The sequence below is a fragment of the Notamacropus eugenii genome, chromosome 4, assembly GCF_028372415.1.
Source record: "Notamacropus eugenii isolate mMacEug1 chromosome 4, mMacEug1.pri_v2, whole genome shotgun sequence".
NCBI lineage: Eukaryota > Metazoa > Chordata > Mammalia > Diprotodontia > Macropodidae > Notamacropus > Notamacropus eugenii.
In genome coordinates, this window is record NC_092875.1 from 23241262 (window position 1) to 23260397 (window position 19136).

Below are 19136 nucleotides of genomic sequence, written 5' to 3' on the forward strand. Positions count from 1 at the left end.
CCTTTCTGCAACCTGTGAGGCAGGTAGTGATATTATCCCCATTTTACAGAATGTCAAAACTAGGGTCATATAAGTTGGATGACTAGCCTAGAGTCATAGAGCTGGTAAGTGCCTGGAGCAAGATTTGAACCCAGGTTTCATAGGCTCATAGACTTGGAGCTGGAAAGAACCTCTGAGGCTGTCAGCTGAGGCAAAGAAGCCATGTGATCCTGGATCCAGAGTTTAAAGAAACTTCTAAGAACATCTAAGTCATCCTCTTTTTACATTTGAGAAAACTGAGGCACAGAGTGGTTATCTGACTTACCCCGGGGTCACCTAGTTAGTACATATCTGAGGTGGCCCTTCCTCTGGAGCAGGCTACCTTTAAGTTCAATTCTCTATCCACTGGACCTGGTTCCCTCTTTAGAAAATAAAATAAAGCATTTGGGATTGAGCAGTGGAAAGTCTGCTGGATTTGGAGCCAGGGAGTCTCAGTTTATATCCTGGCTTTGTACCTTATGCCCATATAACTTTGGGCATGCAACATCATCCCTTTTTGACTCAGTTTCTTTTATCTGCAAAATGAAGTTGAACTAGATGATCTCTAAGATCTCTTTCAACTTCAAAACTACTATTCTGGGATACATCAGGTCTTGGAGAGAATCTTCAAAATTATCAAGTGCAGATCTCCTGTTCCCATTTGGGGAAACCAAGGTCTAAGGATAGTAAGTGATTTGCCCAGGGTTATTCAGCTAATAAGTAGCAAAGATGGGTTTCAAACCTGGCTCCTTTGACTCCAAATCCATCCCACTTTCTTTTCACCATTTCATACTGATTTGGGCCTTGTAACAACCTGGTGAGGGGAGGACCACAGATATTATTGTCCCCATTTTACAGATGGTAAAGCAAAGACTCAGGGTCACACAAATTAGTAAAGATCAGGAGGCAGAATTTGAACTCAGGTCTTGCAGGCTCCAGTCCAGTCCACTGGCCAGGTTGCCTGTCTGACATGAGAATTTCCTACCTTTCCTTGCCTAGGAATTAAGGTCAATTTTTGCCTTCTCTGTAGAAGAATGAACAGGTTTGTTTTCCATTCAGATGTTCCCATCTCACTTTGCTTTATTTCCTTCTAGCATGATGCCATATTTGGAATACTGAACAAAGTGAAGCCTTCTTACCAGTCCTGCACTGACTGTATGTACTCAACCCCAAGGGCAGCACCAGAGACATTCGGGGAACAGTGCGAGAAACTCAACTCCCCTGCCATCTGTACCCAGCCCTCCCTTCTGCCCCATCTGACACATTCCCTAGTGGACCCAGGAACCAGCAAGTCCCGGCTTCTGGAGAGAACTTCCCCAGGTCCTGGAGAGAGCTCCCCAGCCCTGCTCTCAGCCTCCTTCAGCAGGCTGGATGCCAGCAGCAGCAGATCTGCTGAGGAGCCCCCAAGCGACCTCTCGGACCCTTCCAAGGAATCTCAGAAAGTCCTGGCAAAGTCACTAGGCCTCCTGAAGAACTCTCACTGTGAAAAGAGCCTCCCTAGCCTAGAGGCAATCAAAGAAGACCCAGCCTCCAAGAAGGATGCCAAGGCCACTAAGGACCTGAGACTTCTCTTGTTCAGTAAAGAGTTGGCCAAGCCCACAGCCAACAGCTACCTGATGCAGCACCAGGAATCCATCATCCAGCTACAGAAAGCAGGCTTGGTCCGGAAGCACACCAAAGAGTTGGAGCGCCTGAAGGGGATCCCCACTGAGGCATCCCCACTCCGAGATAATCCCCCCAGCAGCAGGCTGGAAGCCAGCATCCCTGAGGAATGCCAGGAGCTGGTTCCCCCCCAAGGCGGGGCATGCCCCTTAGCATCCCTTCCTTCCCCTGGCGAAACTGGGGGTGACTCCAAGAAATTGGAGGCTGCCCTCCCTCTGGAAGGGGCTTCCCAGAAGAGCTCTGGGCCCTCCTTCCTCTGCCGGCTGGACCACACCAGCAGTTTCTCAAAAGACTTCCTCAAGACCATCTGCTACACTCCCACTTCCTCTTCCATGAGCTCTAATCTGACCCGAAGTTCCAGCAGCGACAGCATCCACAGCGTACGTGGGAAGCCGGGCCTGGTGAAGCAACGAACCCAAGAGATTGAAACTCGCCTCCGGCTGGCTGGCTTGACCGTCTCCTCCCCACTGAAGCGCTCCCATTCTCTGGCCAAGCTCGGGAGCCTCAATTTCTCCTCAGAGGATCTGTCCAGCGAGGCAGACGTGTCAACCGTTGTAGACTCCCAGGATGCCAAGCCAAGCGAGTCTTCCTTGTCACAGGAGCCCCATTCAGCCCCTAGGAACCCACCCATGACCTTGAAATTGTCAGGGAAATCTTCCCCAGGAAACTTGACAAGTGCCCTGTGGATGGGCAGAAGTTGACCCAGACTTTCATTGGCCTCCCTTCCCACTATCCCCCAACTCATATTTTCACATGTTATCCCCATTTCTTGTGGTCAACTCCTGACATCTTGGCTTATCATCTAAAACTGAAATTATTTTAAGATTTCCTCCCCCTCTCTCAGGCCATAGCTGAAAGGGTTCATGGGTGGGAAATCAATAGCAAAATACATAGCACAAGAAATCTAGTAGACACTGAATGGTCCGAAAGAACCAGGAATTTCCTACAGGTCACATGACTGAAATACCCAGGTTGTCCATTTCCAGAATAATGGTATTGCCGAAGCAAATCCCTTGTCAGTACCCCACTGGGTTCCAGAGCCTGCTGAAACGCAGAGTAATCATGGTGATCCCATCATGGTGATCCCATCATGGCAGCCACACAAGCTCCACCTCATTTGGGCTCATGTGGGAAAACTCTTCTAGGACAATATCAATTCTACCTCTGTTCTGGCAGGGTTTTGTTATTTTGTTTTCTGTTTCATTTGGGGTTTTCATTCTTATTTAAAAAACAAAAACAAAATTCTGGTAATCCCCCAAGGCTCGTTCCTGAGAATGATCACATCAGAAGGGACTTTTCCAAAACAAACAAACAAAAAGTATGGTTTTTCTGGTACCCCAAAACTTCTAACAGTGTTTCAGAGTAGTGATGATGAAAGTCAAGGGAAGATGTGGGGGTGCTAGAGTCCCTGGGCATTGCCCAAGTTGATTGGTCAGGATTTGATCCCTTTGAGGAGCAGCATCTGGATGTTGGTTGTGTTTTTGGAAGGGTAGTAGGCTGGGGGATGGGTGCCACCTTCTAACACTGTCAATGCTGACTGCCCAGGCTTGAGCTTCATCATGGAGGACTTGGAGGTGAAGGATCTCTCCATCTGGACTCTCCTGAATTCTATCCTTATGCTGATCTGAATGTCTTGGAATTTCATGTTTTGAAAACTATGGTGTCTCTGGATCAGAGGGTCTGTGGACAGGTGAATCCTAGGCTTCCTCAGTCTTCCTGCTGTGGTTTCTTCATAGAGACCTTAAGGAAATAACACCCTCAGGAAAGGGGCCAGCCCTCTCTACTGTATCCCATACACCCTCCATGAGGGTTTCCATCCTTCCTAATAGATCTGCAAGGGTAGTAAGAGAAGAGGGAAGGGGACAACCATTTATTAAGCACCTACCTACTCTGTACCAGGCACTGGGCTAAGTGCTTTCAAATATTATCTCCTAATCTGTCTTGATATCACCAGGTTCTTGGGGGCACCCAGAATTCCCTTCTGTTTGTCTTGGGCCATTTCTTTACTGACAGCCAACAGCTCAGGGTCAGCAGTTCACACTGATTTCTCATATCAGGAGGAGATGGAGGTAATTATGGGGCCTTTATTTGTTTTATTTGTTTTTAGGTGGGTCATTTTTTAATTTCCTATGGTCTCCTCCAGGGTCATCTGGGGACAGATTCTCTGAGACAAATAACTAGTTCCTTGAAGTACCTCAGAGATGTTTGCACATGTTCCTTCTCAATCACAAAAGAACTCCTTGTAGAATCAGAACCTCTGGTTCTGAGGTCCCTTGGGCTCTGACATCCAGGGTTCTATGCTCCGCTGGCCCCAAATCTATGTTCCTGTGACCCCAAGGCCCCTGATAATGAGGGCCATAGGGAATGGATGGTAATACTTGGATCAAATGACTTACCCAAAGTGGTAGAGGGGCAGGTTTGGGGTCAGAAACCAGGTCCTCAGACTAATTCACTGTCCCACTGAAGCTTGGTCCGGCATTCCAGAACTCTAAATGTAAAGCCCCTCCCAGCCCTGACATTCCCTGTTCTAAGGTCCCTCCCAACTCTGACATTCCCTGTTCTAAGACCCCTCCAAGCTCTGACATCCCCTGTTGAGGCCCCTCTCAGCCCTGACATTCTCTAATGCCTTTCTAGCTCCAACTTTCTACGTTCTGTGATTCTAAGTTCTCCTCCACCCCTCTGTTCTAGCACTGTGCTTCTTCTTTTTCTCTCTACCTCATCCCACTGAAAATGGAGGAAGGATCATTTTTGAGATGCTGGAATCTGACTCAGGATGGGCACTGGGGGCAGGAGCACAGATTAAAATGAAGTGACTTCAGGCCCAAGGTCCAAGGGATTATGGGCAGAGCAGGAGAACTCTTTAACAACTAAATCTCATGAGGAAAGCAGGCTCTGGGCTTAGGCCTGAGGAAGGAAGGTGGCCAAGTAATGCTCAGAGAAGCAACCTATTAAGAGACCTCAAGGAAGGGCTTGCGCAGTGGGTCATGGAACTTAAATCGTCCAGCCCTGCCCACCTCCCTCTTAAGAAAACACCTCACTGAAGAAAGAAAACCTGGGCCCTTTTCCTGTTCCCCCTGCCTGAGGCCTCCCCCTCGGCATACTTTTCACCCATCATCTTGTCTTTGTGTTGAACAGGCCCCGGGGTGGATGAAGGGAGATGCTTTGGAGTTTTTCCATAATGACATTTTTGCCCTAGGCCAAGAATCTGGAAGCTTTCATGAAACTGAAGAGAATGGATAGTCGAGGAAATGGAAAGAGTGGGCTGAGGGAGCCTTCATCCCAAAGGCACCTGCTGTGGTTTAGGAGCCTGCCACTCCCAGCTTCTCCACCCAACCCTGCAGTGCATAGGTTTACAAAAGATGCCAACTTTATTTCAGTATGGTTATTAAAATAGTTTTAAAGACAAGTTCACCCCCGCAGTTAAGAAACCCTGAACTAGATGATCTTAGGAGAGTGAAAGAAACACTGAATCTTGGGGTGAGGGGTCCGTGACATCAGGAAGATGATTACATGACTTGCATTGGATTTGAAGGAGGGAGGGTTGTGCAAAGTCACTAACCTCAATTTCTCCTCCAGAGCCATCTAGGTCCAGTGGCCAGATGTCAATCAGGATGACTAGAGATGGCCCAGCTTACTCCATGTATGACCTTGAACAAGTCACTCCCCTCTTAGCTGCAGAATGAAGATGTTTTCCAAAGTCCTTTCTATCCCTTACGCCAATTCTTCCAATTATTCTGTTTCTTCTTTCAGTCATGTCTGACTCTTTGTGACCCCATTTGGGGTTTTCTTGTAGTGGTTTGCCATGTCCTTCTCTAGCTCATTTTACAGATGAGAAAACTAAGGCAAACAGGATAAAAGTGGTTTGCCCAGGGTCACACAGCAGATAAGTGTCAGGCTGGATTCGAACTCAGGTCTTCCTGATTCTAGCCTGGCACTCTATGCACTATGCCACCTAGCTGCCCCAATTTTCTGTTTTTGTTTTACTTCTATTAATTATTCTTTTACTATCCTCTTTTAGAAAGGCACAAAATCTACAAGAAAGTGTCTGATCTAGACAGAAAGCATTGTGGGCTCGGGTGAGCCATGGCAGGGATAGTCAATTCTTCAACTTGACTTGAGCTATGACCTGTAGGATCTTCCCATCCATCTTATTTTTAAAACATCCATTCCCCCCTCTCCAAATTTCCACTTTCCTCACTGAAATCCACCATCTTTCCCTTATGTTTGGTCCCAGCTAGTGATTTTATCAGTTCAGGTTACTCCACCCACAGAAGCCCCTCCCACTGGCAGCTATGCAAATTCCAGCTTTCAAAAGAGTTGCCTTGAGATTGAGAGAAGTGACTGGCCCATGGTCACAGGGCTAGTAGATGTCAACGTCAGGACTCGAATCTACATCGTCCCGACTCCAAATCTATCCCATGCTCTCTTGAAACCTGTATGGATGTTTTTTTTCTCCATCAGCCAAAAAAAAATTAGCCTGTTCTCAGAGGATTATCACCTTTTTGCCAAATTACTTCTCATGATACAATGATTTTCAGATTAAAACAGTCTTTAGAAAAAGGGGGTGATGGGAAACTTGCTTTCCATCTGCGGCCCTATGCATGAAAGTGAGCGATTTTCTAAAGAGGTTCATTGGGAGAACTCCACAGCTGCTCTGCTCTTAGAGGGAGAAAGCTGTGTCCTCTTACTTCAGGCAGACATCGCTGCCCATTCTGAGACAACACCTCAAGGAGACTGACCTTGGCACTAGAGATGAAACCAGTGCTACTTCCTCTGAGTCTTCCCGGTGGGAGACTTGAAAGTTTCTCACCATCCAAAGGAAGGAGTAGACTGGGGAGGGGGAGCCTGTTTAACATTAATAGGGCAGACAGCAGTTGGCAGAGATTAGCCATTGACCTGGACAAAACCATCACCAAGGCCTCCTTTGGACAGACCTGTGTCCAAAAAAAAAAACCAAAACACTGAATGGGCTGGAAACATGGTGAGTTCAGCCTCATCCCTAGAGCTCCCTCCATCTTTTCTTAGGGTTACCATTGTTCAAATCTCTTGATAACCATTGGTAAAATTCGAGAGCACTGGTTTTGGAGTCAGGACTTGGGTTCAAATCCTGCCTGTATTCACTTGGTGTATAACCTTGAATAAGTCACTTCCCTCAGCGTCAGTTCCTCATCTGTAAAATGAGGGGGTGGGACTAGGAGATTTTGTATGTTTCCACCCAGACATAAATCTGTGAGCCTATGCAAATATATTTGGGGTTCCCTTCTCTGGGAACCTTCTCTGTAAAGCTTTGGAGAGCTCTGGGGATGAGGAAGAAACCACATTGGATATTGGAGACCAACTTTGTCTTCCTTTGGCAGATGTAGGTTTTCATTTCTTCATTCTGATGTTCCCTACAAGGCCACTCACTTGCCTCGGTTTCCCCAGTTGTATTCCTTTTCAAGGATGAGTCAGTTTCCTCCTCCCTGACCTCCAGCAGCAGCCCCTGGTTCTCAGCACAGAATCATGGGACAGCATGCAGATGAGGTGGTGGTGATTGGGAAGGAGCTCTGGAGATACTTCTCAGCTCCACAAGAGCACAGTTTATTAGTGAAATCACGTTCCAATACTTGGACTCTCTGAAGGCTTTCTCCATCATCCCTGCAACCTCCAGGCCTTGTTCTCAGCTTCAGTCCTCTCAACTTTTCCTGCAGACAAAGCAATAGGACACATTCCCCAACTCCCTGAAAAAAATGTTTGAAATCACCTCCCACCCTGCTTGCGTCTCATTGTAGAACAAGCACTGACCGTCTTGGCCACAGCACAAATTGCTCTGGTTGTTCCCAAGTGTGATGTTGTGCGTTTGTTGTAATCAGTACAAACACAAGGACCATCACCTTAGACATGCCCTTTGTGATAGAAAATACAGCAGTGCCTCTGACTCCCTTGGGCCAGCCACATGTCAGATCCCCCTCTTGACTCCTGCACCTCAGCCTGGAGACACTGAACTGTCCCTAGAGAAACAGACACAGATCCAAACCACTGGTGGGCTCTTGCCAGCCAAGATAAAGTTACATGGTCTCCTCATCCCACCATGGATGCTTTGACGGTCCATCGCATCCATTGCATGCCAAATGATGCTGCTTGATCCCTAATGTCCAACTGTGTTTTTTGGTCATCTGTCCTTCTGGTGAATATGTATGTGTGTGTGCACGAGTGGGTGTAGGTTTATCCCACAGATGTGTAGAAATACATTTATGTATATCTATATATATGAATATAGAGATCACTTGAAACCAATAATTTTTCACACCTACTTCACCCACATGCAAATCTCTCCCACATGCTGTCATCCTGAAAGATCTCTAGTGATACCATGTTGTGACTCTGTCCTTTAGAAATAGGGGATTTTGTAGGGTTTTCATTTTAGCTTTTTGTAGAGTCATCAGGTCCAGCCTCTGACATGGCATCTTAAAAAGGAGTGTCCCTAACTAGAGTCCCTGCTGCTCTCCCCCTCCCCTGCTTGGTGATTTCTTAGCCTCACTGCATGAGAAGAGCTGTCTCCCCTCCCTCCCTCCCTCCCTCCTTCCTTGTACTGTAATTAGTTTTTACAATTGAGTGCCTTAATGATACTTTACAAATACTGTGTATTTATGCTAAGCTCTTCCACTGCACTGATCCTATAGGTGATGGCTTTTTTGGTTTCTGGAGGCAGCCTACTGCTTTGACATTGGGACTGTTATGGCATTTCTTCTCTTCCTCCATTGAATTAGGGATATAAGTTCATGTGTGCATGTCTGTATGGGTTAGAAATTCCAAAGTCCTGTCTCTGGATCTCAGAAGATTCAAAATTGCATTTCCAGAAAGCACTGGTACTCACTGCTAGTGAAATGTACTCAGAATAGGTGGTGAGAGACTTAGCATTTCATTTCTAGATTCCTCAAATAGGGTCCTTTGGATCCTTGGAAGCCATCTTGTCCAACCTTCTAGTTTGGGCAGAGGTATGGGTGGTAATTCTTGTTTGAGTAGAGGTTGGACTATTTATGACCCGCTGAGGTCCTCAATTCAGGGTCTACACTTCTCTTGAATGGCTCAGCCAAGATCATACCACCAATACTTGCTCTGTCAAAGCTAGAACTTTAGCCCTGAGAGTTCTAGTCTAGAGCTCCTTCTATGGTCCCTGGAGGTCATTGGATGAGTGGAGGGTGATGGAGCTCTGCAGGGCATCATGACTATAGCACAGTACTGTGCCCAGCCCACCATCCTCCAACTCACACATGTACCATCTTTATTCTTCCTTTGTTATTATCTGAGCCAGTCTTTATTTCCCTTTCTCTTGGTCTTTGGGAATGTGTCAAGAAAGGTCAACCTGTCTACCACCAACCACCTCCATTTCCACCCAAGGCTAGGCTAGTTACCATCTGACTTTTCCAAAGGGGTAAGTGAGTAACCAAAAGCTGTCACCAAGCATTGCTCTTATTATGGTATCAATATTCATCAATTTCCTTCTGATCTTTTTTTTTTTACATATATATTTAAGAGGCAGTATCTTTTGTACTGTGAATTTATGGTAGAAGATGAATAATGCACTTTTTTTTGGTTCGTGCGTATTGTATCTAATGTGTGTGCTTCTCATAAGGAAAATAAACTTTTTTTCCTGTACAAATGACTTGACAACGTGTTTCAAATTGTGTGCTCTGTGGTGTGGGTGAGCACCCACAGGCAGCAGGGAGTCTCTGACTGACAGGAAACCAATGCTCTGGTCCCCAGCCCTTGCCAATAACAGCTATTAGCAATACTCTTTACCCTGGGTTACTGATAAATTCCATTTAAGTGCCAGGAAAGATGAGAGGTAAAATACCACAAGCCCAGCACCAGAACCAAAATTGAAGCTTGTGAATGAAGTCCCCTTCCTCATCTTATTAGCAACTTGGGTTATCTACCCATTAGTTGGTAGACAGTGCAGTAACTAGGGTAGGGTAAACAGGATCTTTGCCCCGAGTGCTAAAATTTGAGTTATACTAACACTTTTTATACTTCACTGGGTAAAAATTAACATAAGGTCTGTGTATTTGTGCATGTTTTGTATTACATACATGAGTTGTTTATATGTGAGTATTTATTAATATTTATATATATTAATATTATATTATAATATTAATATATTTTAATATTATATGATATGCTATATGTTAATATTATATAATTAAATATTGATATGATATTTATATATGAGTATTTATAGTCATAAGTTGGTAATACCAAATTTCCATCTCTGAATGTTGGAGAATTCAACATTTCCAGAAAGCACTGCATAGATGAGGGACTATTAGGAGGGACTTCATGCTGAACTTTGCCACTAAAGTAAGCAAGAATAATTTGTTAAAATGAATAGCTGCTAGATAGAGGATGATTTCTCCAGCTGGTGGCCATATCCCAGAGGAACTCTTCCCAATCTAACCGTACCCTTCCCCCCGAGTGTCTCCCCCATCCCCACCCCAGCAAATGTCTTCCTGGCATGCGCTTCCCCCTGCCATTAAGACAACATCCAGTGTCTTTTCCTCACAAAGGGTCCCTGAAGTCTTAGGACTCTCCCCTCCCCCACAACACATACCTGCCCAACGAAATTTGGCTTAAGTTAATTAGAGGACATGTTAAGTGCCGTTCACCCCTAAGCACCAGAACTGCTAATTATATCTTTGCTAGCAGGGAGCCCAGACCCTCTCAAGCTCCTGCCACAACCAGCAGTCATTCAACAAATTTTTACTTAGCTGCCTACAATGTGCTCTGTGTGGTATGCAGTCTGTGGGAGCTGCTTGGGGAGCCCTAAGTCTAGTAGGAAAGTCTAAGATGTAGTCATCATGATGTATACCATCATCTTCTCCTCCTACATGCACTCTTGCCCCTAAACCACCAGGTTTGATTGTTGTTGATTCTTGTGGTTGGAACTGACTGTGACCTCAGAGACCATCTACTCTAATGTGAATGTGTCCTTCTGCAATATATCTCCCTAAAAAGCCTCAGCTTAAAGATGATGTCCAGTGAGGTAATGCTCACTACCTCCCAAGGCTCTCATGCTTCTTTTGAATATTTGTAATTCTTAGGAAATTTTCTTTGTTGTTGTTCAGTTCTGTCCAATTCTTCATGACTCCATTTGGTGTTTTTTTGGAAGTGATACTGGAGAGGTTTGCCATTTCCTTCTTCAGTTCATTTTACAAATGAGGAAACTGAGGCAGACAGGGTTAAGGGACTCACCCAGAGTCACACAGCCAGTAAGAGTCTGAGGCTGGATTTGAATTCGGGTCCTCCTGACTCTGGACCTGGCACTCTGCACTATGGCGCCACCTTACCGTCCAATTTCCTTATGAGAAGTCTAAATCTACCACTTAGCAGTTCCCACCATTGCTTCCAGCAATGCTCTCTGGGGCCAAGCAGAATTCTTTCTCAAGCTAACCCTTTAAATGGAAACAGTTGTTATGCCCATTCGTGAGTCTTCTCTGGGTGCGGAATCCCTAGAATCAAGGGAAACCAAGAATCACGTCTTGGTTTGCCTTCTTCAGCCTTCCACATTGCACACCAACTCCCAACTCTCAGACGGTAGTTTTCTCCCACCTAGGACCTTGGACTTCAGCTCTGTCTGCCTCTGAGACTCTAGGGTCTGATAAGTTAACTTTTGCGTTATCTGGAGCAGAACCAGACCACCATGCAGCTTCCCAACCTACTCCACATCATGATCTCTCTCCTGTAAGTAGCATTGTTCCTCTTTGGAAGGCAAGCTCTTTGAGGGCAGGATTGCCTTTCTACTTGGATTTGCATCCCCAGAATGCTTAGCACAATCCCTACCACATAGTAGTTATTAATAAATGCTTGATCTAGCTTCCTTCTCAAAATTTTCTAAAGAATCTCGTCCCCTTCACTCTATCCTTTCGACTTCCTTCTCTGGGTACTCCCTCCTCCACAAGGGCAGGTACTAATTGTTTTTCATTTTTATAACTTTGCATTTAGCTCAGTAAGATATAAATGTTATGAGTGTTCAGAGATGAGACAGAGCTGCCTGGCAGGGATATTTTCATCCGGACCTGGAACTCAGGAGGACGTTGTTTCATTTGAAGAGAATCTGTAGAGAGCTAAGGTGGTCAGTGGAAAAGCATCCAGCTGACCCAGAATGTGCCATGTAGGACCCGAGAGGCAAGTCAGATAAAGGCAACAAGCATTAGGCCCTTTCTGTGTGCCAGGCATCATCAAGGGGTTACAGTTCTCCCCTCCAGGAACTAACAGTCTGATCAGGGTGAGAACAGGCAGCCAGCTATTACACAAAATACACATGGGTAAAATGTAGATAATCTCAGAGGGAAGGGTAGTGGTAGTGTGGGAGGAGCCTGGTAAAGTCTTGTTATAGAAGGTGGGGTTGGAGATGAGACTGGGTGGAAGCCAAGGAAGCTTGGAGGGAAAGGAAGAGGAGGGAGGAGGGAAGGAGAAAAGAGGAGAAAGAGGGAGGGAGAGAGGAAGAGGGAGAGAGAAGGGAGAGGGGCAGAGGGAAGGAAACAGGAGAAGGGAGAGAGGAGGAGGGAAAGAGAAGGAGAGAGAACATTTCAGACATGGAGAACAATGCAGAGGTAGGTAATGGAATGTCTTAGTTGAGGAATAAATAGCCAGGAGGCCAGTATCACTGGACTACAGAGTATATGGAACAGAGGAAGGTCCAGAAGATGGGACAGGTAGGAGAAGGCCACGTTGCAAAGGGTCTTGGAAACCAAAGGACTTTGTATTTTATACTGGAGATGAGAGAACCACTGGTCATTACTAAGTAGGGGGATAATGATATGGTGAGACCTAACATTAGGATTTTTTCTATTCTGGGGGGGGAGCATGAGGCAACTGGAGTTAAGTGACTTACTCAGGGTCATACAACTAGTAAGTATCAAGTGTGTGTGGTCATATTTGAATTCCGATCCTCCTGCCTCCAGAGTCTGAGCTCTATCCACTGCACCACCTAACCATCTGTATACCTGCACATTAGGAAGATCACTCTGCAGACTGAGTGGAGGATGAACTAGAGTGGGAAAAGATTCATGGCAGGGAGACCAACTAGAAGGTTACTGCAACAGTTGGTGGTTATCCTTTATTCAAAAAGGACCAAAATGACATCCCTATGTTGCAGCCAAGGCCCAGTGTGTCTGAGCTCATGATTTTCTCCCACAGTTTGGGTATAGTAGTCCACAATGGCTTTTGCTATATCCAGGCAGGAAGTAACAGAGTTGTATCCCAGACTTGGTGTCATTCAGAGTCCTCCCTTTTTCCCACCAGCTACACCATTTCTGGACTTCTTTGGAACCCTCCATCTGGCTCCCAAGTGAAACAGCAAGGACCCTGGTATACACAGGAGGGCCTGCTCTATAGGTTCTTACATCTACTTTTCTAAAAAGAAAGCAACTTTTGAGGAGTCAGCCTTCTACTTTAATCAAGCACATATATCATTCATGTAGTTCAGGGGAAAAAGCACCCTGAACTTCAGAGAAAATACAAAGAAAGACCAACAGACAAAGCTTCCAACTATCTGACCGTAAGCAATACATACATTGCAGATCAACAGATCCAACTGTCTGACCATTACATACATACATATATACATAGTTACCAAAGACAGAGAAGCACCAACATCTGGATTTTCAAAGCTGGGGGACTCCTTAGTACTGCCCAGAGTGTCTGGCCAAACAAACACTTCCAGTGAGTAAGTCTCAAAGTAAAACCTCACCTCAGAGTATACACTTTTCAGAGCCAGAGGGCATCACAACCCTTAAGACCCAGTGCCTCGTTAGAAATTAACAAAAGATGTGGGCCTTCCTACAAAACAAATCTCCCCTTATCAAACTTTTCTTAATGGGTGGGGAAGATCTTTAACTCTCATAATTACCATTACACCAACTTGGCACCTTCTCCTTGCCCTTCCCCTTATTCCTTATTAACTGCCTTTATGGGTTATCTTCCCCTTAAGACTGTCAGCTCCTTGAGGTAGGGAGCATCTGTGTTCGACTTGTATTGGTATCCCCCAGGGGTATGGGGTGTTGTGGGAGGATAAGCACTTCTGGTGTGAAGGCCATTTATCTACCTTTGGTGGCCACCTGTCACCCAACTCTCACCTGTGATTCCAAGAAGCTGTGGCATGGACAGTCACCACACCCCAGTAGAACCTTCTCTGTAGATGGACTAAACCAGGCTGAAGGTAACTGATAGTCCTCAAACCCACTGGTGATTCAGAGGTAAGTCTACCCTAATAATGTGATGATTTCCTGGGCAGATAAAAAGAATTTGTTCCACCAGCCATGAAGCTGGGGTGCTTAGAGTTTGGTCAGACATCAAAGACACCAAGGCCATTCACTGCATCCCAGGCCATCACCAGGCATTCAGACTTTTGTCCTGCCACTGAACTTTGATGACTCAGGAAGAGGGTGAGGCTGATGACTTTGTGCAGCCCTGCCTCACTGAAATCCAATTAAGGCACAGTCAAGATATAGCCCCACAATGCCACTGGTCCCCTTCAGGAAATGCAGAACATTTATAAACCCCAGGGATTCTGCCTAGCACCTAATAAATAATAAAAGTTTATTGACTGACTGTCAGAGGAGAGAAGTGGACAAATTCAAAAGATGTTGTGAAGATAGGACCTGACCAATGATTGTCTTTGGGAGGTGAGAAAGGAGGAGGGGTTGGCATCAAGGATGACCCTAGGTTTGCAGCCTAGGGACCTGAAAAGGGAGGGATGCCCTCCATAGTAATACAGAAGTTAGGAAGAGGGGAGGGTTTGGGGAGAAAGGGGTGAGTACAGTTTTGGAGATGCTGAATTGGAGATCTGAATGGGCAGCTCCCATTCCAATAGGAAGAGACAACAACTCATAGAGGAAGGTTTGGCTGAAGAGCAGTTGGAAAGTTTCCATGGTGCTTAGGGTACAGTGGCAAAGCAGATGGTGATGTCATGCTTAGTACCCTTTCCATGGATGAAACCTTATCTATTGAGCCACTGGATGGAGCTTGAGGACTTTGGAGATGAGAACTTGCTTTCCCCTAGCTTCAGTAGCTGGAGGGGCAGAGGGGAGGAGGGCTGTAGCACGATCCAGAGGCAGGTCCCCAAATCTACAAAGGATGCTCTAATGGATAATGACTGGGGAGTTGAGACTGGGGAAGGGACCCTAGCTCCAAGATGGGTCTACCTGCCTCCCATCCCATCCCATCCATGCTCCATTTAGCCACTAAAGGGATTTTCCTTGCCCTCAACTCTGCCACCTCTAAACTTATTATCAGTGATGATCTAGTTCATCTCATTGCCCCCCCCCCCAAATAACTCCAACAAATGGTCATCCAGCCTCTTCTCAAAGTCCTCCAGGCAGGGGCCTCCACTGCCTCCTAAGACAGGAGCACATTCCATTGGGGGACGACTCTCTTTGGTAGGAAGTTTCTACAGCCATCAAGTTTATTTGCTTGCTTTTCACCTCTGCTTCCCAGCTCTGACATCCCCCTTTCTAAGGCCCCTTCCAGCCCTGACATTCCCTGTTTGAAGGCCCCTCCCAGATCCAACATCCTCTGTTCTAAGCCCCCTCCCAGCTCTGACATTCCATGTTCTAAGCTCCCTGCCAGCTCTGACATTCCATGTTCTAAGCTCCCTCCCACCTCTGACATCCTGTGCTCTAGGGCTAGAAGTATAGATGAATAGTGTCTCAGCTTTCTCACCCTCCTTGCTTTTCCGTACTCGTTGCCCCCTCCAGAAAGGTGGGCTACCTTCTCTACTGCTTGAACCCAGGAGTTACCCATTTGTTCCTGCTCCCATTTCCAGGCCTGTTTGAGAGGAAGGAGATAGGGTCAGAGGTGGCTCCACCATTATCACCTGCTTCAAAAAGAATGATTGGAGTCCTAAGGTCCCAACCCCACCCTCAGGAAGAGGAGAGAAAAGGAGATGGGAGGAACCAGTGAAGCCCTGAAGCCTGGCCATATCCTGAGTCCTTTGCGATGTGCATTGGCCCCTTCATCCTGGGCCCTGCATTCTGCCTTTAAAGGCAAACCATTCGGATGTCTTCTCCAGGCCTTGTAAAGAGGCCAGTTTGGGCCTTGAAATGGTTCTTTCTGTAAACTGCTGAAGTAAAGACAGTGGCTGTGTTTACACTGGCAAAGGGCAGGCTCTGTCTGAGGGCGCTTGGAGATTTGGCACCTAAAAAATGGCCTGTGGGAGGCTTGTAGGTTTGGAGTAGCCTGCTCAGATGGATGATCCCTGACAGACCAACACATCCAACTTTTGTAGGGACCTTAGGACTTAGAAATAAAGGCATGAAAGAGATCTTAGAAAAGGGAATGTCAGAGCTGGGGGGGACCTTAGGACAGGGGATGTCAGAGCTGGGAGGGACCTTAGAGCAAGGGATGTCAGAACTGAGAGGAACCTTAGGACAGGGGATGACAGAACTGGGAGGGGACTTACAATTGAAAATGTCATATCCAGGAGAGACCATCCAGCTCACTCCACTAATTTTAGAGAGGAGAAAACTGCAACCTCAAAAAGGGAAGCAAATTTTCCAAAGGAGCCCCTTTTAATTCTCTAAATTTGGGGCAGAAGCTCCAGTACTTCCCAATCAAAGGGAATGAACACTAGTAGCTAGATGCGCTGGGCATGGAGTCAGGAACACTCATCTTCCTGAGTTCAAATCCAGCCTCAGACACTTACTAACTGTAAGGCCCTGGGCAAATCACTTCACCCTGTTTGTCTCAATTTCCTCATCTGTAAAATAAACTGGAGAAGGAAATGGGAAAGTGCTCTAGGATCTTTGCTAAGAAAACCCCAAATGGTGTCAAGGAGAGTTGGTTATGACTAAAACAACTGAGCACCAAGAGAAAAGTAAAGTCCTTCATTAAAATCATTTTTTCTTTCAAGGTCCACTTCATGCGCCTGAAGGAGAGAAGAGATTCCTTTATTGATGTCAGTATTGCTACTTTCAGAACGACCAGACATCAAAGGGGGCTCTAGATGATGGCACCTTGACCCTCAGATCTCTGATCTTCTCAGTGGGGCTGCTCCCATGAACTATGCAGGTCACAGTAGACTCATGGCCTGACTAATGTGTCCACATCTTGTCCACTTCCTTCCATGAGTGCTGTGTGAAGGGATGAGGGCGGGGCGGGTCTTTGAGTTCTTTTAACATGATATGGATTAAAGCAGAGAACATGCCTCCCCTGTCAATGCTCCCCTGCTCTGCTTATGGGACCAGCCCATCTTTCCTTATGATGGTGACTTTCATCATGTTTTTTTAAGCAAACACTAGAAGATTTTCCAATCTCTGTGGTCCTCAGTGAGTGATGCAAGTACCCCACTACTCTGCCATGTGACTTTAGGTAAATTACTCTGCCTCTCTGTGCCTCAGTTGCCTTGTCTGAAGAATTCAAGGGGCTGGATTGGACAACCTCTAAGGTCTTTTTTGGTTATAAATACCATGAGCTAGATGGTTTGCAGTATGTGGAGCACCACATCTCTTTCCTTGTCACAATCCTGGACCACAGATGGTAAGGACATTACTGCCACCTTTTGGACCACTTTCATTGCTATAAAAAATTCCCAGTAAGGAAACTCCCTCCACTAATGTACATACTCATGTCCTGACTCTCACACTTACCAGTTATGTGACCCCAGCCAAGTCACTTCATCTCTCCAGACCTCAGTTTCCTCATCTGTAAAATAAATGATAGGGTTGAACTTAATGGACTCTAAAGTCTCTTCCAGCTCTAAATCTATGGTCTCATAATCTCAGAGGCCTCCAAGTCTATCCCTGACCTCCTCCTTCATTTTATAGATGAAGAAACTAAGGCCCAGGAAAGTTCAATGACTTCGCCAAAGACACATGGAGAGCAGGCAGCAGACTCAGGATTTGAACCCAGACCCTCTGACTCTAAAGTCTTTCAGCTGGGGCTGTATTTCTTCCTGTTGTTTCTGGTGTATCATTGCTGCCTCGGAGAGGTCCCATGATTTGCCCAATGACACAAGGGAAGCTGGATTTCATATATAAACACACATAAACACATACACAAAGGCATATACATAGATACATGCACACATGCACAAACACACACATACATACACATGAAGACACACACATATACACATACATACATACACACACAACACACATACCCTATGCCCACCCCCTCTCCAACCCTGCCACTGTTCTGACCGCAGAGAAAAGGCAGGTCCCAGTGAGCTGGTACAATAGTAACCCAGGGCAAATGTCTGAGGCCAAACTGAACTCCCAACTTCTCAACCCCCTCCCCACCAAGGAAATAACTTGATGTCAGGCTTGAGGATAGGGTGGCCCCTTTGGGACAAACCCACAGCAGGGAACACCACGTTACTTCTGTCAGGGAGCGCATTCACTGTTCCCTGTTAGGAGCAGAAGTCACATCCTGTTATGCGGTTGCCATGGCAGAGACTAACAACATCTGGACGAGTGGCACTGAGGATATTTATAGGCCTGGTCCCGGGTGTTTCTGGTCCCACACTGAACATCAAAGGCTTTTAATACCAAACAAGTCCTTGGTCCCCATCCTTGGCTGCCCCCAGTGTGGAAAGTCCTGGCCCTACCTGGGAAGAAGAAGAGTTGTTGACATGGATGGGGTACTTTTCAGTGTGCAAAGTACACAACCCTATTGTAATCTCCATGCAGCCTTCTGAGGGAGGGAGGGTAAGGGAGATTTGGAAGTCAGAGGTCTTGGGTTCAAGTCTCACCTCTGCCATTTGTTACCTGTAGAACCTTAGACAAGTCTCTTAGTTTCGGCATCACTTTCCTTCTCTGTAAACCAAACCAGCTAGACTAGACGGGCTCCAAATACCTTTTCATCTCTAAATTTCTGTTTCCAGGATTCTCTGTGCCAGGAGGAAGGAAAGAAATGAGTGCTCAGGGCTTTTAACAAATATTTACTCACTGATCCTCACAACCACCCTACAAGGTAGGTGCTACTGTCATCTTCACTGAGGAAATTAGGTGGCTCAGTGGATAGAGCGGCAGCTCTAGAGTCAGGAGGTCCTGAGTTCAAATCCAGTCTCACACACTGACAAGCTGTGTGACCCTTAACTTCTGTTTGCCTCAGTCTCCTCATCTGTAAAATGGGGATAATAGTAGCACCTACCTCCCAGGATTGTTTAAGAATCAAATGGAATTATCATTGTAAAGTGCTTAGTGCACCGTAAGAGCTATATAAATGTTAGCTGTAGTAATAATATTAGCTATAATAATAAAGAAGTTAAGTGACTTGCCCAGGGTCACACTACTAAATTTGAGGCCAGATTTGAACTCAGGTCTTCCTGACTTGAGACTCTTTTTGCCAAGGTTCCAGCATCTTCATACACTTCTGTGACATGCCCAAAGTCAGCCAGGAAGTGTCACAAATGGGACTGCCCTAATCTAGCAGGATGAGTTCATAAGCTTTCAAGCTGGAGACCATCCAAGCCA

The 19136-nt window shown here is 46.0% G+C and overlaps 1 protein-coding gene across 7 annotated transcripts in view; it reads left to right on the forward strand.

The window, feature by feature from the left end:
* Nucleotides 1-9325, forward strand: part of SSH1 (slingshot protein phosphatase 1) — a 93776-nt gene extending 84451 nt beyond the window's left edge. For all 7 annotated transcript variants that reach the window (XM_072600200.1, XM_072600196.1, XM_072600199.1 and 4 more), the window contains one exon: nucleotides 1113-9325. In XM_072600200.1, coding sequence (XP_072456301.1) covers nucleotides 1113-2381 — 1269 coding nt within the window. In that variant the 3' untranslated portion in view covers nucleotides 2382-9325. The remainder of the gene's footprint in view (nucleotides 1-1112) is intronic.
* Nucleotides 9326-19136: the final 9811 nt, after the last annotated feature.